This window comes from Aricia agestis, chromosome 9 (genome assembly GCF_905147365.1).
Source record: "Aricia agestis chromosome 9, ilAriAges1.1, whole genome shotgun sequence".
Lineage (NCBI taxonomy): Eukaryota > Metazoa > Arthropoda > Insecta > Lepidoptera > Lycaenidae > Aricia > Aricia agestis.
This window is the reverse complement of record NC_056414.1, coordinates 11,870,665-11,890,206: the sequence shown is the minus strand read 5'-3', so window position 1 is coordinate 11,890,206 and position 19,542 is coordinate 11,870,665. Positions and strand designations below refer to the sequence as shown.

The window sequence follows — 19,542 nt, the reverse complement described above, 5'->3', positions numbered from 1 at the left end:
TCATCTGGTTTAATTGTACAGTCGTGATCACTAGCGTATAGAAATTAATGCAAACCAGAAAAAATAAGCAAAACTAACCTAACCTAACCTGTTTTTTTATGAAATAAGGGGGCAAACGAGCAAACGGATCACCTGATGGAAAGCAACTTCCGTCGCCCATGGACACTCGCAGCATCAGAAGAGCTGCAAGCTACTACCGGTTAGAGAACTTCAGCGCAAAATCACTTTTTTATAGTTACATTTATTAGGTTTCTATGCCGAACACAAACCTATTATTTCAAATGTTCTACTAAACTGTTACTTTCGACACACGCAACATCAGAAGAGCTACAGGTGCGTTGCCGGTCTTTTAAGAGAGAATAGGATTACAAGGTAGGGGAGGTAAGGTAGAGAATAGGTAAGGGAAGGGTAGAGAATTGGGCCTCCGGTAAACTCACTCACTCGGCGAAACACAGCGCAAGCGCTATTTCACGCCGGTTATCTGTGAGCCCGTGGTATTTCTCCGGTCTAGCCAGCCCATTCGTGCCGAAGCATGGCTCTGCTACGTTCCAAAACGTAGAAACTAGAAAAATATCTTTAAACTTATTTTAGTCACGATCTGTTTGAAAGACTTTACAAAGTGTTGAAACAACAATGAAATGAAAAAGAAGTGGAATAAAATGAAATGGAGGATAGATTTAGTAAACAAATAAAACATTAAAAAATAATGTAATAATCCTAACTTACAAGTTAAAACGTTTAAATTTCGAATACGTCCATGGGCGCCGGCAGAAATACTTTCCAAGGGGTGTAGATTTTAGTTTTCTTTCTTTTCTTATTACTATTTACGAACAACAGTGGCTGTCTATTTACGTCAACAGAATACATTTAGTGCCGAAACATTACAACTATTTCTATACGGCATGGCAATAAAGTTACAGACGGCTTTTTATTTCAATAATTCCTGTTGGGCTCGAGATTCCCAAGGGGTGCAAGTGCATCATCTGGCACCCCCTGCCGGCGCCCATGAATACGTCTATGTTTCTATTGGTGCAATTTAATTTCGAAAGTATACAAGAACTGTACTTTGCATGTCTATTACGAGTCGTTGTTCACCGCAAATGATTATGGTTAAATCGCTCCAGAATTATACTGATGTCGTAGAAACTGTAACCGATGCATTTCCATTACGTAGATTGCTGATTGACGAAAACAACTTCACACCAACCGCAATACACGCGGATTTCTGCAGATTTCACTCGTCGTCAGACAAAGAAATAGTCGATCTCCATTGATGCGTTTAAGAGAATTTAGCTGACGTGTTTCAGCGCAGAATCTCATTAATCTCATCATCAGATATGGAGCCATTGAATTTGTTTTGCCGGCTTTCGATTCTAGAAAAACGACCATAATGTCACTTTCATTGTCATCGACTAATTGCTGTATTCGTTTCACATAACGAGCTTAATCTTACTATTGTTTTGTTTTTTGATTCCCCATTAAAATTTATTGCTCTCTATCGATTACGTCTACCGATTATCTCGGAGTTAATTGACATGTTTTAGCGGAAAGTATCAGTAATTAATTATGTAGACAACTGATGAATCTATACAGGGTGTAACAAAAATAAGTTATAATACTTTAGGATGTGTTTTAGGATGAAATTTCACTTTTGTATGGGGAAACCTTGCCCATACAAAAGTGAAAAAAAATTTTCGTCTTTCAGCGCTGCTACTCACACTGAACTTCACAGTGAACTCTCTACAAGGAACACGTACACACCCTTAAGTATTATCACTTATTTTTGTTACATACTGTATATATAAAACTCAAAGGTGACTGACTGACTGATTGACATAGTGATCTATCAACGCACAGCCCAAACCACTGGACGGATCGGGCTGAAATTTGGCATGCAGGTAGATGTTATGACGTAGGCATCCTCTAAGAAAGGATTTTGATGAATTCCAACCCCAAGGGGTTCAAATAGGGGATGAAAGTTTGTATATAATAATACTTCTTAACGCGAGCGAAGCCGCGGGCAAAAGCTCGTATTAAATAATCCGTGCCATGTTTTGAATTGAAGAGGCGATTTTGAAAAGAAAGAGACGATTCGAATACATCATTACGAATTCAAAGCCTCAAAATAACAGAGCTGGTTTATTTTTATAGCGGCAACCTGTGCGAAATTACGTTTAGTTAGCGCACATGCGCGGGCGCGGGGTATGAATGGCGCTCAAGGTTACTCCGCAACACTTTCTCCGCTCGCAGTTCGTTGCTCTCCAAATTTTCGACCAAAATCCGTCCGCACGGGCCGCGGCATTCTCGACTCTAATTACACGCGTGCTGAGTACGTATTACAACGATATCGGCGATCGAAGTTTGCATCCGTAAATTTACGTACAATGCTCGCGATAATGGCACCGAGAAACATAACGTGGCCCACTTTCTCTTTTAAGCGCACGACGTCTTTCTCCCGCGCGGCCGCTCCGTATATGGGAGAACGAGATGACTGCATGTGGCGCTGCCGCTTCGGCTGCGAGGCTGCGGGGCTCGCTTTCTTCGCCGCACCTGGTATTAAGTGCACCGGGTCCGGTAACTTTCGTTGGTATGACAGAGTGGATTCTGCGGGTTACCGCGTGTGACGCCAGCGCCCCCATCGTCAAATTACGATCTTTCGTTACGTCACTTTATTTGTCATTAAGATAAGGCTGAATTTTAAATTAGTGCTTTCACTTAATATCGAACTCGTAACCGAATTACTTAATTTGTATTCAGCTGTTTACCTAATAGTTATAATATGTTTATGTCACCACGAATAACTGAAATAGTATCGCAGTTTTTCATGTCATGTTTCTTTAACTGGTTATTATTTATAGTTATATAATATTATATTACAACCAGTCAAAAGAAAGTTTTGGTTTTTTATTAAATCTTGAGCTCTTTTTAACAGTTTTCACCATTTCCAATAGTATCAGATTTTGCCTAACTTTTCACCCAAACCTTTTCATACAAAACTTTATTTACTCATTGAAAGGTTAGTTAATTTTTTATGTCTACTTGTATTTTCATCAAAATATTATTACCAGCTATTATTACTTATTTATATTTTAGACCATATCAATCGCTACTTTCTCATGAATTTCAAACTGTATACCAAAGACTAAGGTTGATGAGTTCTCTAATAAGTCGTAGATCCTGAGTAGATTAATGAGAATCAGCATTAAGTTATGTGTGTCAGTGTAGACTGTAGATACAAGAGTAGAGAGCTTTATCTAGGAACTGCCAGCAGAGGAATTTGCACCGGCCGGCTATATATAGGATTGTTTAATTTATGGAATACGGATACTAGAGCTTCTATTTTCACCTGATATGATTCTAAATGCATGTTACTAAGTCTATATAAAATTAATTTTAAATTTCGTTAGTCTTGCTTATAACGTCTTGAGAACGACTGAACCGATTTGGCTAATCTTAGTCTTGAAATATTCGTGGAGGGTGATACGAAGATCACCGGGTCATTTAGTTTATAATAATATGTTATACGTTACTTAAATATTTTTAAAGTTAAGAAAAAACGAAACTTATGACTATAATATATTATAAAATATCTATAACTAAAATTTTATGAAATTCTTAAGTTCTCAAACTATATATTTTATTATGTCGAATACATGACCCGTAGTTAGACCAAGACCTTGGTCATGGACCAAGCTGTTACGACTTACGACACGGTGCGATGTCCGTCATCAATGCCAAGTTCAATTCCAAAATTCCAAGTTGGTGTTGAAATTCCACCTTTTGTTTTTTGTATTGTTGCTTTTTTGTCATTTCTATTTTTTATAATTACTTTCTCAATTTTTATATATTATTTTTAGCTGATGATAGTGATTAAAGATAAAAAACCGTAAATGTTCCAACGTCACAAAAATTAATCCCAATTTAGTGGTTGAGAAAGCTTAGTAATTAATATTTAAAGATAGTGACAGTAATTGTTTTAATGCAATCATATAATATTATGATCTATACATATAAATAAAATTAGAGTGTCTGTTTGTAATATTGAAATAACCGTTTTTTACTACATGCATATGAATATTTAGACGGCACATACACCAAAATAACAATTTTTAGAAATTTTGTCTGTCTGTATGTCTGCCTGTTTGTTCCGGCTAATCTTCGAAATGGCTGGACCGATTTTGACGGGACTTTTATTGGCAGATAGCTGATGTAATAAGGAGTAACTTAGGCTACTTTTTAACCGACTTCCAAAAAGTAGTAGGTTATTTTTTACTTTTTTATGTTTTACCTATGTATTTTACTCCGCCGTTTGTGGACCGATTTTCAAAATCCTTTTGTTGTTGCATAAGATATGGTCCAAATTGGATACCATGTTCATAATGTTCATTCTTTGTTATCAACTTACCACATTTTTTTAACGCGGACGAAGTCGCGGGTAACAGCTAGTATCAAATAAAATGAAATTACTTATATAATATTTTTATGTAGAAAGAATTTTACACAAAATATTTTCTAAACGTTACGATCACAAAATAATATGCTACTCACATTACTTACTGAAGCACGAAAAGGCCTGAGGGCATACAAGTTTTTTAATTGTATACAAAACGTCATAACATGAAAACATTTTCTATCTATCTTATGGCCCACACCATCGACGTGCCGACCTGTCAAACTTAATTGTTTTGGGAAAGTTTAATAAATAACACGCTTTATACAATCTTTATAAATATATCATCTTAAGTATTTTTGGGACTATAGTGAGTGATGTAAGGAGGTCAGATTAAGTCTATTTTAATACATTATGCAAAGAGCAAAATTTTTCAGAATGAATTTCATCCTAAATATTTTCTAAGTGCCTATATGATTCCTACTACCGGTTAGAGAACTTTAGCGCAAAATCACTTTTTTATAGTTACATTTTTTAGGTTTCTATGCCGAACACAAACCTATTATTTCAAATGTTCTACTTAACTGTTACTTTCGAAGTCAATAGCTATGAATACTGCAAATGAACATCGTCAATCCTAAACTATCACAACATTTGAAACAACAACATAAATACCTTCAATTAGTGGTGTACACCATAAATCGGGATTTAAAATTAGAAATGTAGGTGAAATAGAAACAGTTTCCTCCCAATTTCCATTCCCGTCCGTTCGGAACTCGGCGGAGAAACTTGCGCTGGCACACTCGACACCCGGCTATCGGGTATCAGTCTCGATTGTAAGGCTCTGAACAGACGAGCGATCAGTCTTGATTATAAAGCCCCGACCGGACGAGATATAATTGCACAGTATGGTTTTTGACAGCTTATTTACTAGTGCTCTTGATGGGCTAACCTTATAACATTAACAAATCAACAATAGATATATTTCTGTCAAAAACTCTCAGAAGCCAGCGATGGTAGACTTGATTATTTAAAGCCTCGAACGGACGTCCCTTACCCTGTTTCTGATGTTTTTTTTGGACATCTATTTCCTAACGCTTTTTTGGCTTGCCATAAAACATTAACTAAATAATCAACTACACTGTTGAATAGCTATACTCCTGTCAAAAATACATAATATGTTATTTAGATTGCAAGGGACTGAACAAATAGTATTTTTGTTTAATCTCGCAAAACCTTTCCGGGTACTTATTGCGATTCGAACGTAAGGTTTTAGGCTCGTGTGACATGCAGCTACGCAGTACGCTACGAGAAGGCTTTACATTGCGAAATAATACAAAACATTAGAGCCGAAACAGTTACAATACTTTTTACTTTGTATTTACATAATTATGTTTTACCACTTAGGTGCCAGCCCAAAAAGATAAGAACATAGGAAAAACCCGTAATGATAACAGCGGGCCAACTGAGACCTAAGAAAATATAGCTTTCAATTATATGGCGCCGAAGAAAATTATATCAATGGGCCTACCTCGGTGTCTTTTGAAAAATGCTGAAGGCGATATTTGAATTTATGTTCACTCTAATCAAACATACTCTATTTGAAAGCCGTAATTTGATTCTGGCTCCAATAGTAACGATCGCCGGGATGATAAATGACAAAGCCGTGAGGCGGATATAATTTGGTCATGACTAATGGGCTGATGGTCAAGACTCGGGAGAAAGTCTTCAAGGACGGCTGCGGTTGCGGCCGGTTGCGTAACCTCGTGAGAGAATGGACCCTTGTGTCGAAATCGACCTATTTAAGGACGCCATGGCTTAGGGCAGATGTCGACTGGGTCGTGGGTCCGAAACCACCAGTCAACAAAGATGTTGTTTCCAAGTTTGTAACTGACAACCCAGATGATTTGATTTTGTTAACTGACTTCCAAAAAACGAAGAGGTTATATGTTCGGCTGTGGATATATTTTTTTGACATAAAAAATGATGCATGCGTTATGGACGTGTAAAAAAGCTGCATCAGATGTCGTCGTTAGTCGTGTCGGATTATCTGTTCTACTAAGGAAAAGAGAATGTGCACATTACTGTTTTAGGCACTATAAAACTTGAAATATCGCACACGTAGTCCATGGTCCTCCTAGGATTTAGGCTCCACTAAGAAAAGATTTTAAAAATTATATATCAAAGCTAGGTTAAATACGGAATTATAGTTTACCAAAAAAACTATTTTAAACAGGCTGCCGCGGGAAAAAGCTAGATACTATTTAAGAACGATGACTCGACTACGTCTTCGACACGCCTAAAATTTGACGCTCTCCCTCCAGTGAGTGTTCTCACGTCGGATAGACGAATTATATAATGGCTGCTACATTAATATAATTGCGTGTGTGCTTTCGTTTTTTACTAATTGAAATTAGTCATGTTTATTTCATTTTCAGACTTTTACAGTTCTAAATTTAAAATTGGGTTACTCTGTTCGAACTCTAGTTTCGTTCGGCAAACCTTAACATTTTTTGTATGGTTTTACAGTATACGGGTTTTTAATAGTAATTTATGCACATCATGTGCGTTACACTTTTGTGCCATTGTCACCATTATTGGATACAGGTATCCTTTTTAAAGACAATGATAAGCCAGAAAACGAGTCGATGGATCTGATGTTAGGTGACATTCGCTTCCCATGGACATTTACAACACCAAAGGAGTTTACACTAGTATTGCTAGTTGTTTTTTACGTCCTAAGAATCTTAACCCTTCTTCTGCAAGTACTTTCTGATAATTCACTAATTCAGCAAAACACTACATAAACATTTTTAACGCTAGTTTTCTGGGAGGCCGTGATATATTGAATGCATGCCGCAAAGCATGGCTTCCCCATTTTTTTTAAGTTATGTAAATCACAATATCTCCCAAATATTTTACAAGCATCAAGTGCTAAATCTACGCTTTAGATCATATTAAATGTATGTCGTTTAGCGGAGCCTCCCAAATACTTTCACTATTGCATTAATTTCGGATTAAATCGGCAGGTTACGTAACCCGATACAATTACGAGCAGAGAAACTTGACGGCAATTTGTTTACAACGTATAAACATTTCGCGGCCACTCCTCATTCTATGTAAAATATCGATATCATTTGAATATTTTACTAAATTACATAATTGTAGACGTCGTTATAAAATCATACAATATTTAAATTATTTTGCAGTCATTTTAATGAAGCTTAAAAAAGGTAAATAATTATTGAAAAATGAGGTACTTACAATGGAAGTTTTTGGTGTCATAAATTTTGGCCGAATGTTGTTTAGAGGATCTGAAACGAAATACAATTTTCTTTAATATCTCTTTAAGCTGATGGGAGAGCCATGCTTCGGCACGAATGGGCCGGCTCGACCGGAGAAATACCACGTTCTCACAGAAAACCGGCGTGAAACAGCGCTTGCGCTGTGTTTCGCCGAGTGAGTGAGTTTACCGGAGGCCCAATCCCCTACCCTATTCCCTTCCCTACCCTCCCCTATTCCCTTTCCATCCCTACCCTCCCCTATTACCCTATTCCCTCTTAAAAGGCCGGCAACGCACCTGTAGCTCTTCTGATGCTGCGAGTGTCCATGGGCGACGGAAGTTGCTTTCCATCAGGTGACCCGTTTGCTCGTTTGCCCCCTTATCTCATAAAAAAAGCTAGTTTAAAAAATAAATTAAAAACCAACTTTTTTTTATTTATCTTATTTTGCCACAACATTATTACTAGGGTTACTTTTCGTTACGTAAAAAGGTTCTGTTACCGTGGGCAAAGCTATTTCACATTTAAAAGTCGGAATGTTTGTTATCGGGCTGTATCTATAACGAGCAGGCTTTGTCCTTGCAACAGTGGAAACAATGAGAGATAAGCCGCGGAAATGAAAGTGAAAGCATTCCTAATATCAGCCACCATTGTTACTAGTGTATTGTATGACAGAAATTGCCAAAAGCGTGTGGAAGTTACGTGTATATTGTTTCCTAAAGATAAAGACTTGCGTGATAGCTACTTCTCTTGATATGTACCATCGAGGAAATTGATTCCAAGGCAGTTGTTGACCTACGTCATTTGGTCGGCTTATGACAATTCAATTTACCTGTGAATTTTGATCTGTCTGATGACTTAACGCGACCAAATTACTTCGGTAAGCACTCTGCCTAGGAATCAACTTCTCTGATAGTACTGTGGGAATAAGTGTGGTGAAAATATAAGGTAGATGCATACCTAGACAGTACAAGTAATGAATGAACGATTACATATTTGCTGAGAAGTGAGAATACTCAATAAAAAATCACATACGGAGACATAAAATATAAAGAAAGTAGTGAAATCCTAAACGGCTCGCGAGAAATCGCCGCCATAAATAATGCACTAGTTCCAAGCCCTAGTGCTTGTACAAGTCTATCTAGACCGACTAGTTTCGACAGCTACTAATAAAGAGCTCGGTCCCGACTGGTTGTTTCTCTTGATCACTAGGTGCAATCGCGACAGACCTAGTGCTTATTAACATAGAGCTGGTACCTATAGGTACTCGTACTGGAACGATAGACTTGCTGTTTGACATTCATACAGTTGCCAGCATCATTGGTTCTGACGCTGAAGCACTGTAACATTTATTTTATATTATGCTAGACTTGAATCAAACAGCCAAAATCCACTGGTGGTCCACACTATATCAATGTAAATAACACCAAGCTTAGATCTGTATAATGTATATAGCATGATTTAGGAGTTAGGGAGACATATGAATTGATTTAAATTATCCACCCCATCTGCATTTTATTTATAACTAGCGACCCGCTCCGGCTTCGCATCGGGTATAAAACTGAAAAAATGATTAAAATCGATTCAGCAGTTTTGATACTATCAGTACCGTATCAGTGCAGTATCCTAGGTTCTCCTATAATATTTCAAGATAAAAAATGAAAGACCGGTGATCCTCATCTAGGTCTTTATGGATTTTATCATATTATCATGTTTATTACTTTGGATCTCTTTTGACTGCCATCAGCAATTTAATTCATGAAATTATATGCTTGCGCATTTTAAATTTATGTACATCAATGCAAATCGTTAAAGATCCATAACATAACTTTCTACTATCTAACATCAACAAAGTTAAAAGTGAAATCACCACCGAATCTCCATACAAACGTTTATACGGGTCCTATTATCTTATTAGTAGTGATATTTTATACGGGCGTTTTACGGCATAGCACGTAGTTAACGTATTAATCATACGTTTTCCTCCGTTTAACGGCGGTAACTCATCTAGCAACTACGTTGTTATTAACGTATTCTGTGCCGAGGTGAAAGAAATTGAAATATCGTTTCGTAACACTAACTTAAGATTAACCTTTATGTGTGTTTAACTATGTAATTAGTAATTACATTCCAATGCCGCGTGGATATTATAACACAATCTGTTCAGATTATGACTAGTTTCTGAGGTGTTTTTCGAGAATTTTACTTATTTAATAGAGAAGATTGGTTACGATTAAGATCGATGTCTGATACTTATCAGCACAGCGAATAATATAAAAACTTCATAAAACCTCTAAGAATCATAATATTAATTTTTATCCACAATCCATACATTCATTAGCACTAAGCTTATCACTTACGTAAACATATAAAACTAATTTACCTCACTAAAACTAAAGTGGTGCCTTATCACTCTATCAGTTATCACGAATGTCTATTATTGTTTTATTGTATGGTACTATTATCTGCACTATTGTATAAAATATAATAAAAAGAAAAAGTTTGATTGCGTAAAATAGCAACCTAAACTAGACCGATTTTCCACCTTACTAATAAAAATATTTACACAACGTTTACAGTGTAACTTGAATGTAAATAAGAACCTCTAGCCAAGACATTTTCTTTATCGTTTCTTTATAGAACCGCTTATAAAAAATGTATGGAATTGACATAAGACAATAGACATGACATTACATACGTCATACACTTTGATCGGCGATTCTATAAAGAAGCGATAATGAAAACTTGCTGGCTAGGGACTCAGTACGGATATTTTTTTATCACTAAATTCATCTTGTTTATGTGGGAGAGCCATTCTTCGGCACGAATGGGATGGCTCGACCGGAGAAATGTTATATTAACTAATACATACATGATACAATGGGCCTGGTTCACGGTCGGAGGTCGCGGCACTTCTCATCGTCAGCCCCACTTGTGAACAATGCCTTACACCCATTGATTAGATCGCACCTTAATATTAACGCACACCAATCCCACTTTTTTCGATCTAAAGTTGAGTGCACACTACCCACGTCTACCGCGATACGTTGCGATTCTTTACAGGCGAAATGCGAAAAGTGTAGATGAATAATTATAAAAGAAAATATTATTGTTATAAAGAAAAAAAACAATATTAACTTTTTTTTACTTATAAAACGAAAAAATCTTATAGATACATATTAAAATATTGTTATTCTAAACAAAAAATGTCGATATAGACATAAAATAATATGCAGCAGCAGAAGATTTCTTCCCTAGTTGCATACTTTATTCTTCAGATTCTTAAAAAGTATTTAAAAAGTTAAAAAAATTAAAACATAAATCAGCTTTTTCATACGCACGTCTTAGCACTTTTGTAAGTATCAAACTTGGGACAACAGATTATCTGGACTTTTATTTTGAAAAAAAAAAGAATAATAATATTATGTACCTGTATTTTTTACACATATTATAACTTATTTTTAATCCGAAATTATACATGTGCACCCAATACTTTATACTAATATTTATAAGCCGTTAAATCGTTGCAGTGAGTCAGTGTACACTCTTCTTTAGTGACGTTAAGGAAAGCTGCACAGCACACACACACAGTAATTTATATCGACGCAATTAAGATGATATCAACATCGCTTGTACACCTTTTGTTTAATAAAAATTAAATGCTTTTGTCTCGATTGTCATTGATACTCGCGAATGAATAGAAACGATGAAAAGTGTTGATCTAAATACACATTCAACACTTAGATTGTTGATGAAATGAATGCGAAAATTATAATAGGTACAATCAGACACATTGATTCGTAGACAGATGATATACCCACATTATTTGGTCGGCTACGAATAATAAAACTAAGGAAGAGGAACTGTGTCAAAAAAAATGACCACGAGTCTACAAATGTGACCCGAATACATGCATCAGTACACATTTTTGTGTAAATAAAAAAGTGACAATTATATCAACGGCTTTTATTCGTAAATTTGAGTGTTAGTGTTTCGTTGCTATTTGCTATATTAAATAGTGTTCGAAAAGGAACCAAATTCAAAACGGTTGAAGTATGGGAGACGGGAGTTACGTTTCCTTCGTCCAAGTGCGAGTCGGACTAACGCACGAAGGATTTCGTAACATTCTACATGACATTTTTTTACGCTCGTTCGTACCGATACAAAAGCAAGTTGAACGCTCAGCAAACGGAAGGAAGCCGACACGTTTTAAACTTTATATCTGCCAAAACGCGATGAAAACGCGCAGAAGACGAGTGCATCAGAAACGCGCGTCGTCAGTGCGCAAAAATACGTCGTGTGGAAAGGCCCTTATAAAGCAAAAATAGGCAAAAATTGTGTTTTTTGTGTATTCAATATTTAATAACAATGAAATATTTCGTAAATATTTCGTGTGCCTACATAATTCCATTATTTTTATTTAATCATTTATTGTACACAAGAAATGTTCACAAAATAACAACAGTAATGCTCGATTTACACGGGTGACTAACGGGTCGATTTTAGTCGCGCGGTAAGTCACCAGTCGAATCGCCTGTCCAAGCCGAATCGCCACCCCATTTACACATTCTAATAAGAATCTCTTCCAGCAGCCCTACGGAGAGATTGGATTAGGATAGCAGATAGGAAGTGCACAAACATGAATTTTATATTGCACCAAAATAAAATAATAAAATAAGGATAATGATTAATGACAAAATAAATAAGTTATAAATACATGTATTATGTAAACCGAGTTCTACAACAACAACATACAATAAATAATAATATTAATATATATAATTATAAAATAAGTAATAATATAATAATAATAATAATATTATATAATTATAAAATATTATTGATACTTAGAGAGCAAAAAATTTTGATCCATTTAAATATTTTATTATCCATTTAAATACTAAAATCAAAATACTTAATTTAGATTTTAGTATTTGTTGTTATAGCGGCAACAGAAATACATAATTTGTGAAAATTTTAAGTCTCTCTCAGTCTCTCCGTTCTTGAGATATTATACCCGTCCCGTTTATAACCTTTGGGTACGGCACCCTGAAAAAGTAGGTCCTTCATTTGTTTATGAAACAATAGGCTACTTGACCTAATTTTTTTCTACATGGTAATCGCTTCTTAATCATTCATTTTCACAAAAAAACTAATATTTCTATATTTTACACAGTAGAAACCCATAAAAATGTTGATTGAAAAATATGCCCTAAAAATGGCGCCGAAAACACTGTCCGCCATAGTGTGTATTTCACGTATCATACGTTTTGTATTTTAGACTCTCTTTATTGATTAAATTTTTTTATGTGCTAAATGTACGAGTCTAAAAGTGCCCAAATAAAAGAATTAAATAAGAATTATAAAAGAATTAAATAACAAAATTGAAATAATTTCTAATGTCGAAAACTTTTGGAGAAAAGTGTTGGCCATTTCATTTCCCGTCTACAATAAATGGAGATAATATATAAAGCTGATGTTCTATTTGAATTATCCAAGAAAATATATTTTACAAATCTTTCTAGACTTATTCTTATTATTTATGTACAAATAAACTTACATATAACGAGCGCGATAAATAAAAGATATTAAATGACGAGTATGATGACGTCACATCCAAATCTGAAATACCGCAAATGCGTTTCCGTCAGTACAAATCCTATTTTCATAAAATCATATTTTCAAATCGACTTTGTTTATCAATCATAAGCTTTAATTTGATGATAAGAGTGAAATACGATTTCCTAGGCCAAGTTCTACTAGAAATATGCATTTGTTCAATGAAATTGAATATAGGTCAAGTAGCCTATTCCTCTGATGCTACACGTATGTGTTAATAATGGTTTATGGATATTAGTAACTTTTAATCACAACGTTTCCATACGGTAATGATATTTTATTGATTAGTATTTTATCTAATTCTCTAGAATAACTGTTTTACTACACTATCATAATAAACTTTTATTAACATACTAAAATATGATTTGAACTACCTATGTCTATGATTAGTATAAATAATAGTTTTGTAGGGTATTTAGTGCCAGTTTCACCAAAGGCTGTTAAATTTTATTATAATTATTATAACCACGTTGTGTCTCGTTTTTCTAGTATTACAGACAGCCTGATGTTTTGACGAATGATTAGCACTAACAGTGAAATTGGGAGTATATCCTACTAGCTTAGACAGAGCTAGAGTTTCCTATCACCTTCTAATACCTGTGCATTTACTTGTCACAACAAGTTTTCTCTCGGTTTGATGTAATTAAACTTTCTCGATTAAAGTTATCCGAGACAAGGGGAAAATAGAGCAATAGCTGTTCTGTTTATAACGAGCTACCTTTAGTACTAATATAATATAATTATTATTGTATTAATATGCCAAAGAAAATTCTTTAAAATAACATAGAGTAATGTATCATGAAAGATTTATTCATTGGCTGATGGCAGAGCAAGTTGGCTTGTGAAAATTGTGAAAAGTCAATGTTAATTATCTAGGAACTTGAATCCGATCAAATTACGTAGATCCACCATCTTCCTATGAATTAATATTACATAGAATGTATAACTTATCTAACTTCTTAAACAAGATGTTAGTATAAGTACCGTTATCCTTGAAACCATCAAATGAGATATATATCTCTATAACTCAAAGGTGACTGACTGACATGGTGAACTATCAACGCACAGCCCAAACCACTGGACCGATCGGGCTGAAATTTTGCATGCAGGTAGATGTTATGACGAAGGCATCCGCTAAGAAAGGATTTTGATAAATTCCGACCCCAAGGGGTTAAAATAGGGGATGAAAGTTTGTATATAACGCGAGCGAAGCCGCGGGCAAAAGCTCGTTATATTATATTACGTTTATGCGCTCTCCTCGATTTTAGCCTCTGACTAGGTTTCGGAATGGGGCAGCCGAATTATGGTACCTATGTAAAATCAAGCTCAAATGAGTTCCCCAAATATGAACTGTCACATCAACGTTTTACATCCCGCGATTGACAGGTCGCGTTTAATTCCGTCAGACGCGGGAGGTGCGGCACCTGACGGCTGACACACTGGCTCGCTTTCCACAGTCCACACGGCACGCTTGACTAACGAGAACAGCTAATGGCTAAGTGTTACGAGATATTGAGATTAAAAGCTGTCAAAAATACATAAGATTTATACATTTATACGGGGGAGAGCCATGCTTCGGCACGAATGGGCCGGCTCGAACGGAGAAATACCACGTTCTCACAGAAAACCGGCGTGAAACAGCGCTTGCATGCGGGTGAGTGAGTTTACCGGAGGCCCAATCCCCTACCCTATTCCCTTCCCTACCCTCCCCTATTACCCTATTCCCTCTTAAATGGCCGGCAACGCACCTGCAGCTCTTCTGATGCTGCGAGTGTCCATGGGCGACGGAAGTTGCTTTCCATCAGGTGACCCGTTTGCTCGTTTGCCCCCTTATTTCATAAAAAAAAAGATATTATAACAACACAAGGTGATTCCAACATTTTGACCGACTTCCAAAAAGGTTACCTAATCGACAGTAGATATACCTACACCCTACACCTACAGGTATACCTTAAGGTAGTGATAATACTTTAGGGTGTGTATGAGTCCCCTTTATAGAGGTCACTGTGAAAGTAGCAGCGCTGAAAGAGTAACATTTTTGTAACTTTTGTATGGGCAAATTTTTATGCCGCAGAACTGGGGCGTTTGCCCTAATAAACCACAAAAAACTTGCTCTTTTAACAGGTAACTCTTTATAACACACCTTAAAGTATTATCACTTTGTTTTGTTACAACCTGTATACGGTTGAATTGAGAAACCTACTCCTTTTTGGAAGTCGGTTGAAGTCGACCGTGTCACTCGTTGAAGTCTTTTGTATGAGCTTGAGGGTTAGAAAATTGGGATGACTTTTGGTTCATTTTGTTACGCTTTCCTTTAAAGTTACTGTAATAAATAATGGATACAATAAATTTACATCATAATATGCAAAACATTAACAAGTAACTTCACAAAACCGCGTTACCGTTGCAATGGCTCGTATGTGTTTTTGAGATAATTATCACATTTATAATCTTTTATCGCTATTTTCAATATAAAGCTCTGGATACACTAACAAATAATATACTTACAAGCTTTTGCCCGCAGCTTCGCTCGCGTTAAGAAGTATTATTATATACAAACTTTCATCCCCTATTTTAACTTTGGGGTTGGAATTTATCAAAATCCTTTCTTAGCGAATGCGTACGTTATAACATCTACCTGCATGCCAAATTTCAGCCCGATCCGTCCAGTGGTTTGGGCTGTGCGTTGATAGATCACCATGTCAGTCAGTCACCTTTGAGTTTTATATATATAGATTTAAAATTAAAGCAAAACCTAACTTATTTTATGCACGCAGTAAAAAGTCTCCCTCCGATATATTTCCCGGAACTGTACGCATACATAAGTTCTATGTGAATTCGGACCCCGAAGTTTTTTAGGTCAGCACTTCCGAAGGGTGAACCGCTGTGAAGACGACCCTTTTACTTGCTATATCAAAATTAATTTACTAATTTTGGTATATTACAAGTCAAAAAAATGCATTTTAAAAATACCATAAAAAACTGTTGCAAAAAACTTGTTGAATTACGTAAAAAATACCAAGAAGAAAGCTTTTGAAAGAAAACTTGCAATGTATTACTTGTGTAGTCGATCCAAGGCTTTAGCATTGATAACATTTTTTCAAAAATTTTAAGAGGAGTAACGGTTATAATAAAAATTTATTAAGCTTACGCCAGTCTTACATACCTATGTTTAAGTATATTACGAAATAAAAAAAATGGTTATTTTACTTAAAATGCACTCAACTGACTCCTAATCTTTTAACCTACTTTATATCTTTAGCACAAAGTAAAATTTATGTCTCACATAAAACGCGCACTGAATATTTAATTATCATTTAAAATAAATACGAAGTTAATACCTATTTAAAAGCAGTTAAAATACAGAACTATCTAAGTTTTAACGGCTTTTAAAGCTAGTTTTAAAGTAACATTAGTGCTAACTTATAATTTGTTTATAAATAGTATTTAACAGCGTAGGAAACGTACATTTTGCCAAATGATTTCCAAATTCACCATTTCAAATATAGAGATAGCAAAATCTACTTTAGATGTAGAGTTTTTTTAACAAAAACTAAGCAGTATTACTATTTGGATTTTGTTTTATTTTCTTAAAAATAATGAGAGCTTCCTATCGTTAACAGAAACTGAATAAATATTCTTTTATTTTTGATAATATTTATCGATCATTTTAAAATTTTATTAAAAACGTAGTAAATTTTCTTTTCTTTTGTTCTCTTTAAATATACACTTGGTTAAATAAACGTAAAAGTGTCTTGTAAAACGGATATGAGTTGCGAAACAGAAGCAGATGGGCAAAAGCACTTAACTGTTGCGAAACCCTCGTCATTCTATTGTTTCGGCACTAATTTACTTGCGACACGTCACACTCGTTGGGGACAATAAAACTGGACATTACATAAAGTAATCAGATGATTGCAATCCAGATAGTAATTTTTTGTACAAAATTTAGAAATGAAGATATATTTCTGTAAACATACATCTGGTTGTCTTATGCCGTTTTCACCAACGATACCTAAAATTTAGGTGTCCCTTATGCGAATATAAGGGGCACCTAACGCAAGTTTTGTTTTCACCGACGTTTAAGTGACACCTAAACCATTATAATTAAGGGGATGAATTGACAACCCCGTAAAACTTAGGTGACGTATATTTTGATTAAAACCGTCAAACCATTAGGTGACCCTTATAATTTAGGGGATGAATTGACGACCCCGTAACACTTAGGTGACGTATGTGGCGACGACGACGACGTTAGATGACGGTTGCCTTGACAATGAATCTGTTATCGAATAGCCGTCTGATATTTTACTTGTAAAATAGCGAACTCCCATAAATATCTTCATATTTATCACAAGCCTTCCTCTTTAATCACTCTATCTTTTAAATAAAACCGCAATTAAAGGGAACAAAGGGACATGTGGACAGAAAAAGCGACTTCGTGTTATTCTATGTAGTGATATATGTCACCTAAGAGTTACGGGGTTGTCAATTCATCCCCTAAATTATTAAAACAAAACTTACGTTAGGTGCCCCTTATATTGGCTTAAGGGACACCTAAATTTTAGGTGTTGTTGGTGAAAACGGGCACAGTCGCACTCAGAGTGGAACAATAATTACTTAAATGCAATTAATTCAAAATTTTGACATAAGCCCCATACATTATCCGTCAAACTCTTCATTAAATCGAAGGTTAATCATAATTAAATGTGTCTGAGTACGGCGGTAAGATACGTGTCAAAGTTTAGGATTACTAAATTGAAATATCAGTATCCCATCTATTTATTTCATAGATTTTTAGTTTTTACGTCTTATATTATAAATAGCTATTATATGTATGCATTGCAACACCATGAGCTACTTTCATAATGGGATGTTCCCGCGTCAATATATCGATTAGAAGTTAGAAAAGTCCTTAAAATCAATTTATCTAAATATACTAACATAATAATTATACATCTAAGACTTGATTTCAATAAGTCACAATATTATTTATTTTAAAGATCTTCACGACATGTTAAATACTTAGATAAATATTATGACGAAAATCGTACACAAACACAAACTTAAAACGAAATATACTAAAAATATAAAATCTAAATCTAAAAAAAAAATATAAATTCTAAAATAATCGATAAATTATTAATAAAATATAATACATAGTGATTTAATATCGGAGTAAATAAGAAACCCACAGACACCTATAAAATGCGGCGTGTGTGACGCCTGACCCACTTTCCACACATGGGGCTTCCACATATCTACGAGAATCTTCAGCATCACGTAACTCTTATTGCTTTACCGCAAGGTGCATTTTCCCGTAACCGGAATGCTAATTGAAAACACGCCGGCAAAAAGCGTTAAAACATGCAAATACGGTTTTCAAACGGTACGGATACGAGCGACGGTAATTTCGGACGGAGTAAGTGAAAGTGAAATTACGCAACTTTCTAGAACAAATGAGATTAAATATTATTCATATTTTTTATATTCAATTCATAATATATTCATCTGATTTAGTGTTGTTATTAAATGCTTTGTTATTATGAAAGCTTTAATAAAATTGTAAGTTTAAGTTACAATTTTGTAAACAACAGAGCTTAAGTGAAACGTGAAGTGTGGAACTGTTAGTTCAGAACACTGACTCAATTCTTTTTTTTTATTATTTTTTATTTACAATTTGTGATTATAACATGATAACGTTTTGTGAACATGATTTGTTTTTTTTTTTTATAAAAAAAATCAATTAAACTCTGCAGTTCATCTTAAAAGCTCCGAAATCACAAAAGATGTCTGTCACATTTTTATCTAAAATCATACCGCATTCACAGGCACAACACTAGCAATCCAGTACCTTGTCGGGATCAGCGTTACAGTTTCGGGAGTTTCAGGACACACACTCACACACACTGTTCATGTCAAGCACTCTCGGTTTCGGCGGCGGATGTCTACGGACTGGTCGCGTCGGCGGCGCCGCGCGCGTTATATACGCGGGAAAGTCGCACCTGCGAATCCCGGATTCGGATTTGGATTTTGTAACTGTGACGTCACTAATTTCATAATCCGAATTCCTTGTGACGTGTTTTGGGTTGCGCCCGCGCTTATGTAGGACATCCGCCGCGCAGATGGTTTGTCAGATTCATGCGCATTGTTAAAAGGGTGGTGTAATTTTTCGGAATTTATAAATAAATTTTGATAATAGATGTAAAGAATCTTAATTTAATATATATAAAACCTAAAATATTGTTGTGT

The 19,542-nt window shown here is 35.3% G+C and overlaps 1 protein-coding gene across 4 annotated transcripts in view; it reads right to left on the bottom strand.

Annotated features, from left to right (window-relative positions):
• The window catches only part of LOC121730369, a 39,604-nt gene extending 20,367 nt beyond the window's left edge, over positions 1 to 19,237 (bottom strand). Inside the window, exons 1-2 of one of the 4 annotated variants that reach the window (XM_042119385.1) lie at positions 19,111 to 19,237; positions 7,655 to 7,704 (exon numbers count right to left, since the gene is read on the bottom strand). Coding sequence is in view for 1 of the 4 variants with exons in the window: in XM_042119383.1 (XP_041975317.1) it covers positions 19,111 to 19,115 (5 nt within the window). In the remaining 3 variants the exon portion in view is untranslated. The remainder of the gene's footprint in view (positions 1 to 7,654; positions 7,705 to 19,110) is intronic. The other 3 variants (XM_042119384.1, XM_042119383.1, XM_042119386.1) reach the window with 3 other exon arrangements.
• Positions 19,238 to 19,542: the final 305 nt, after the last annotated feature.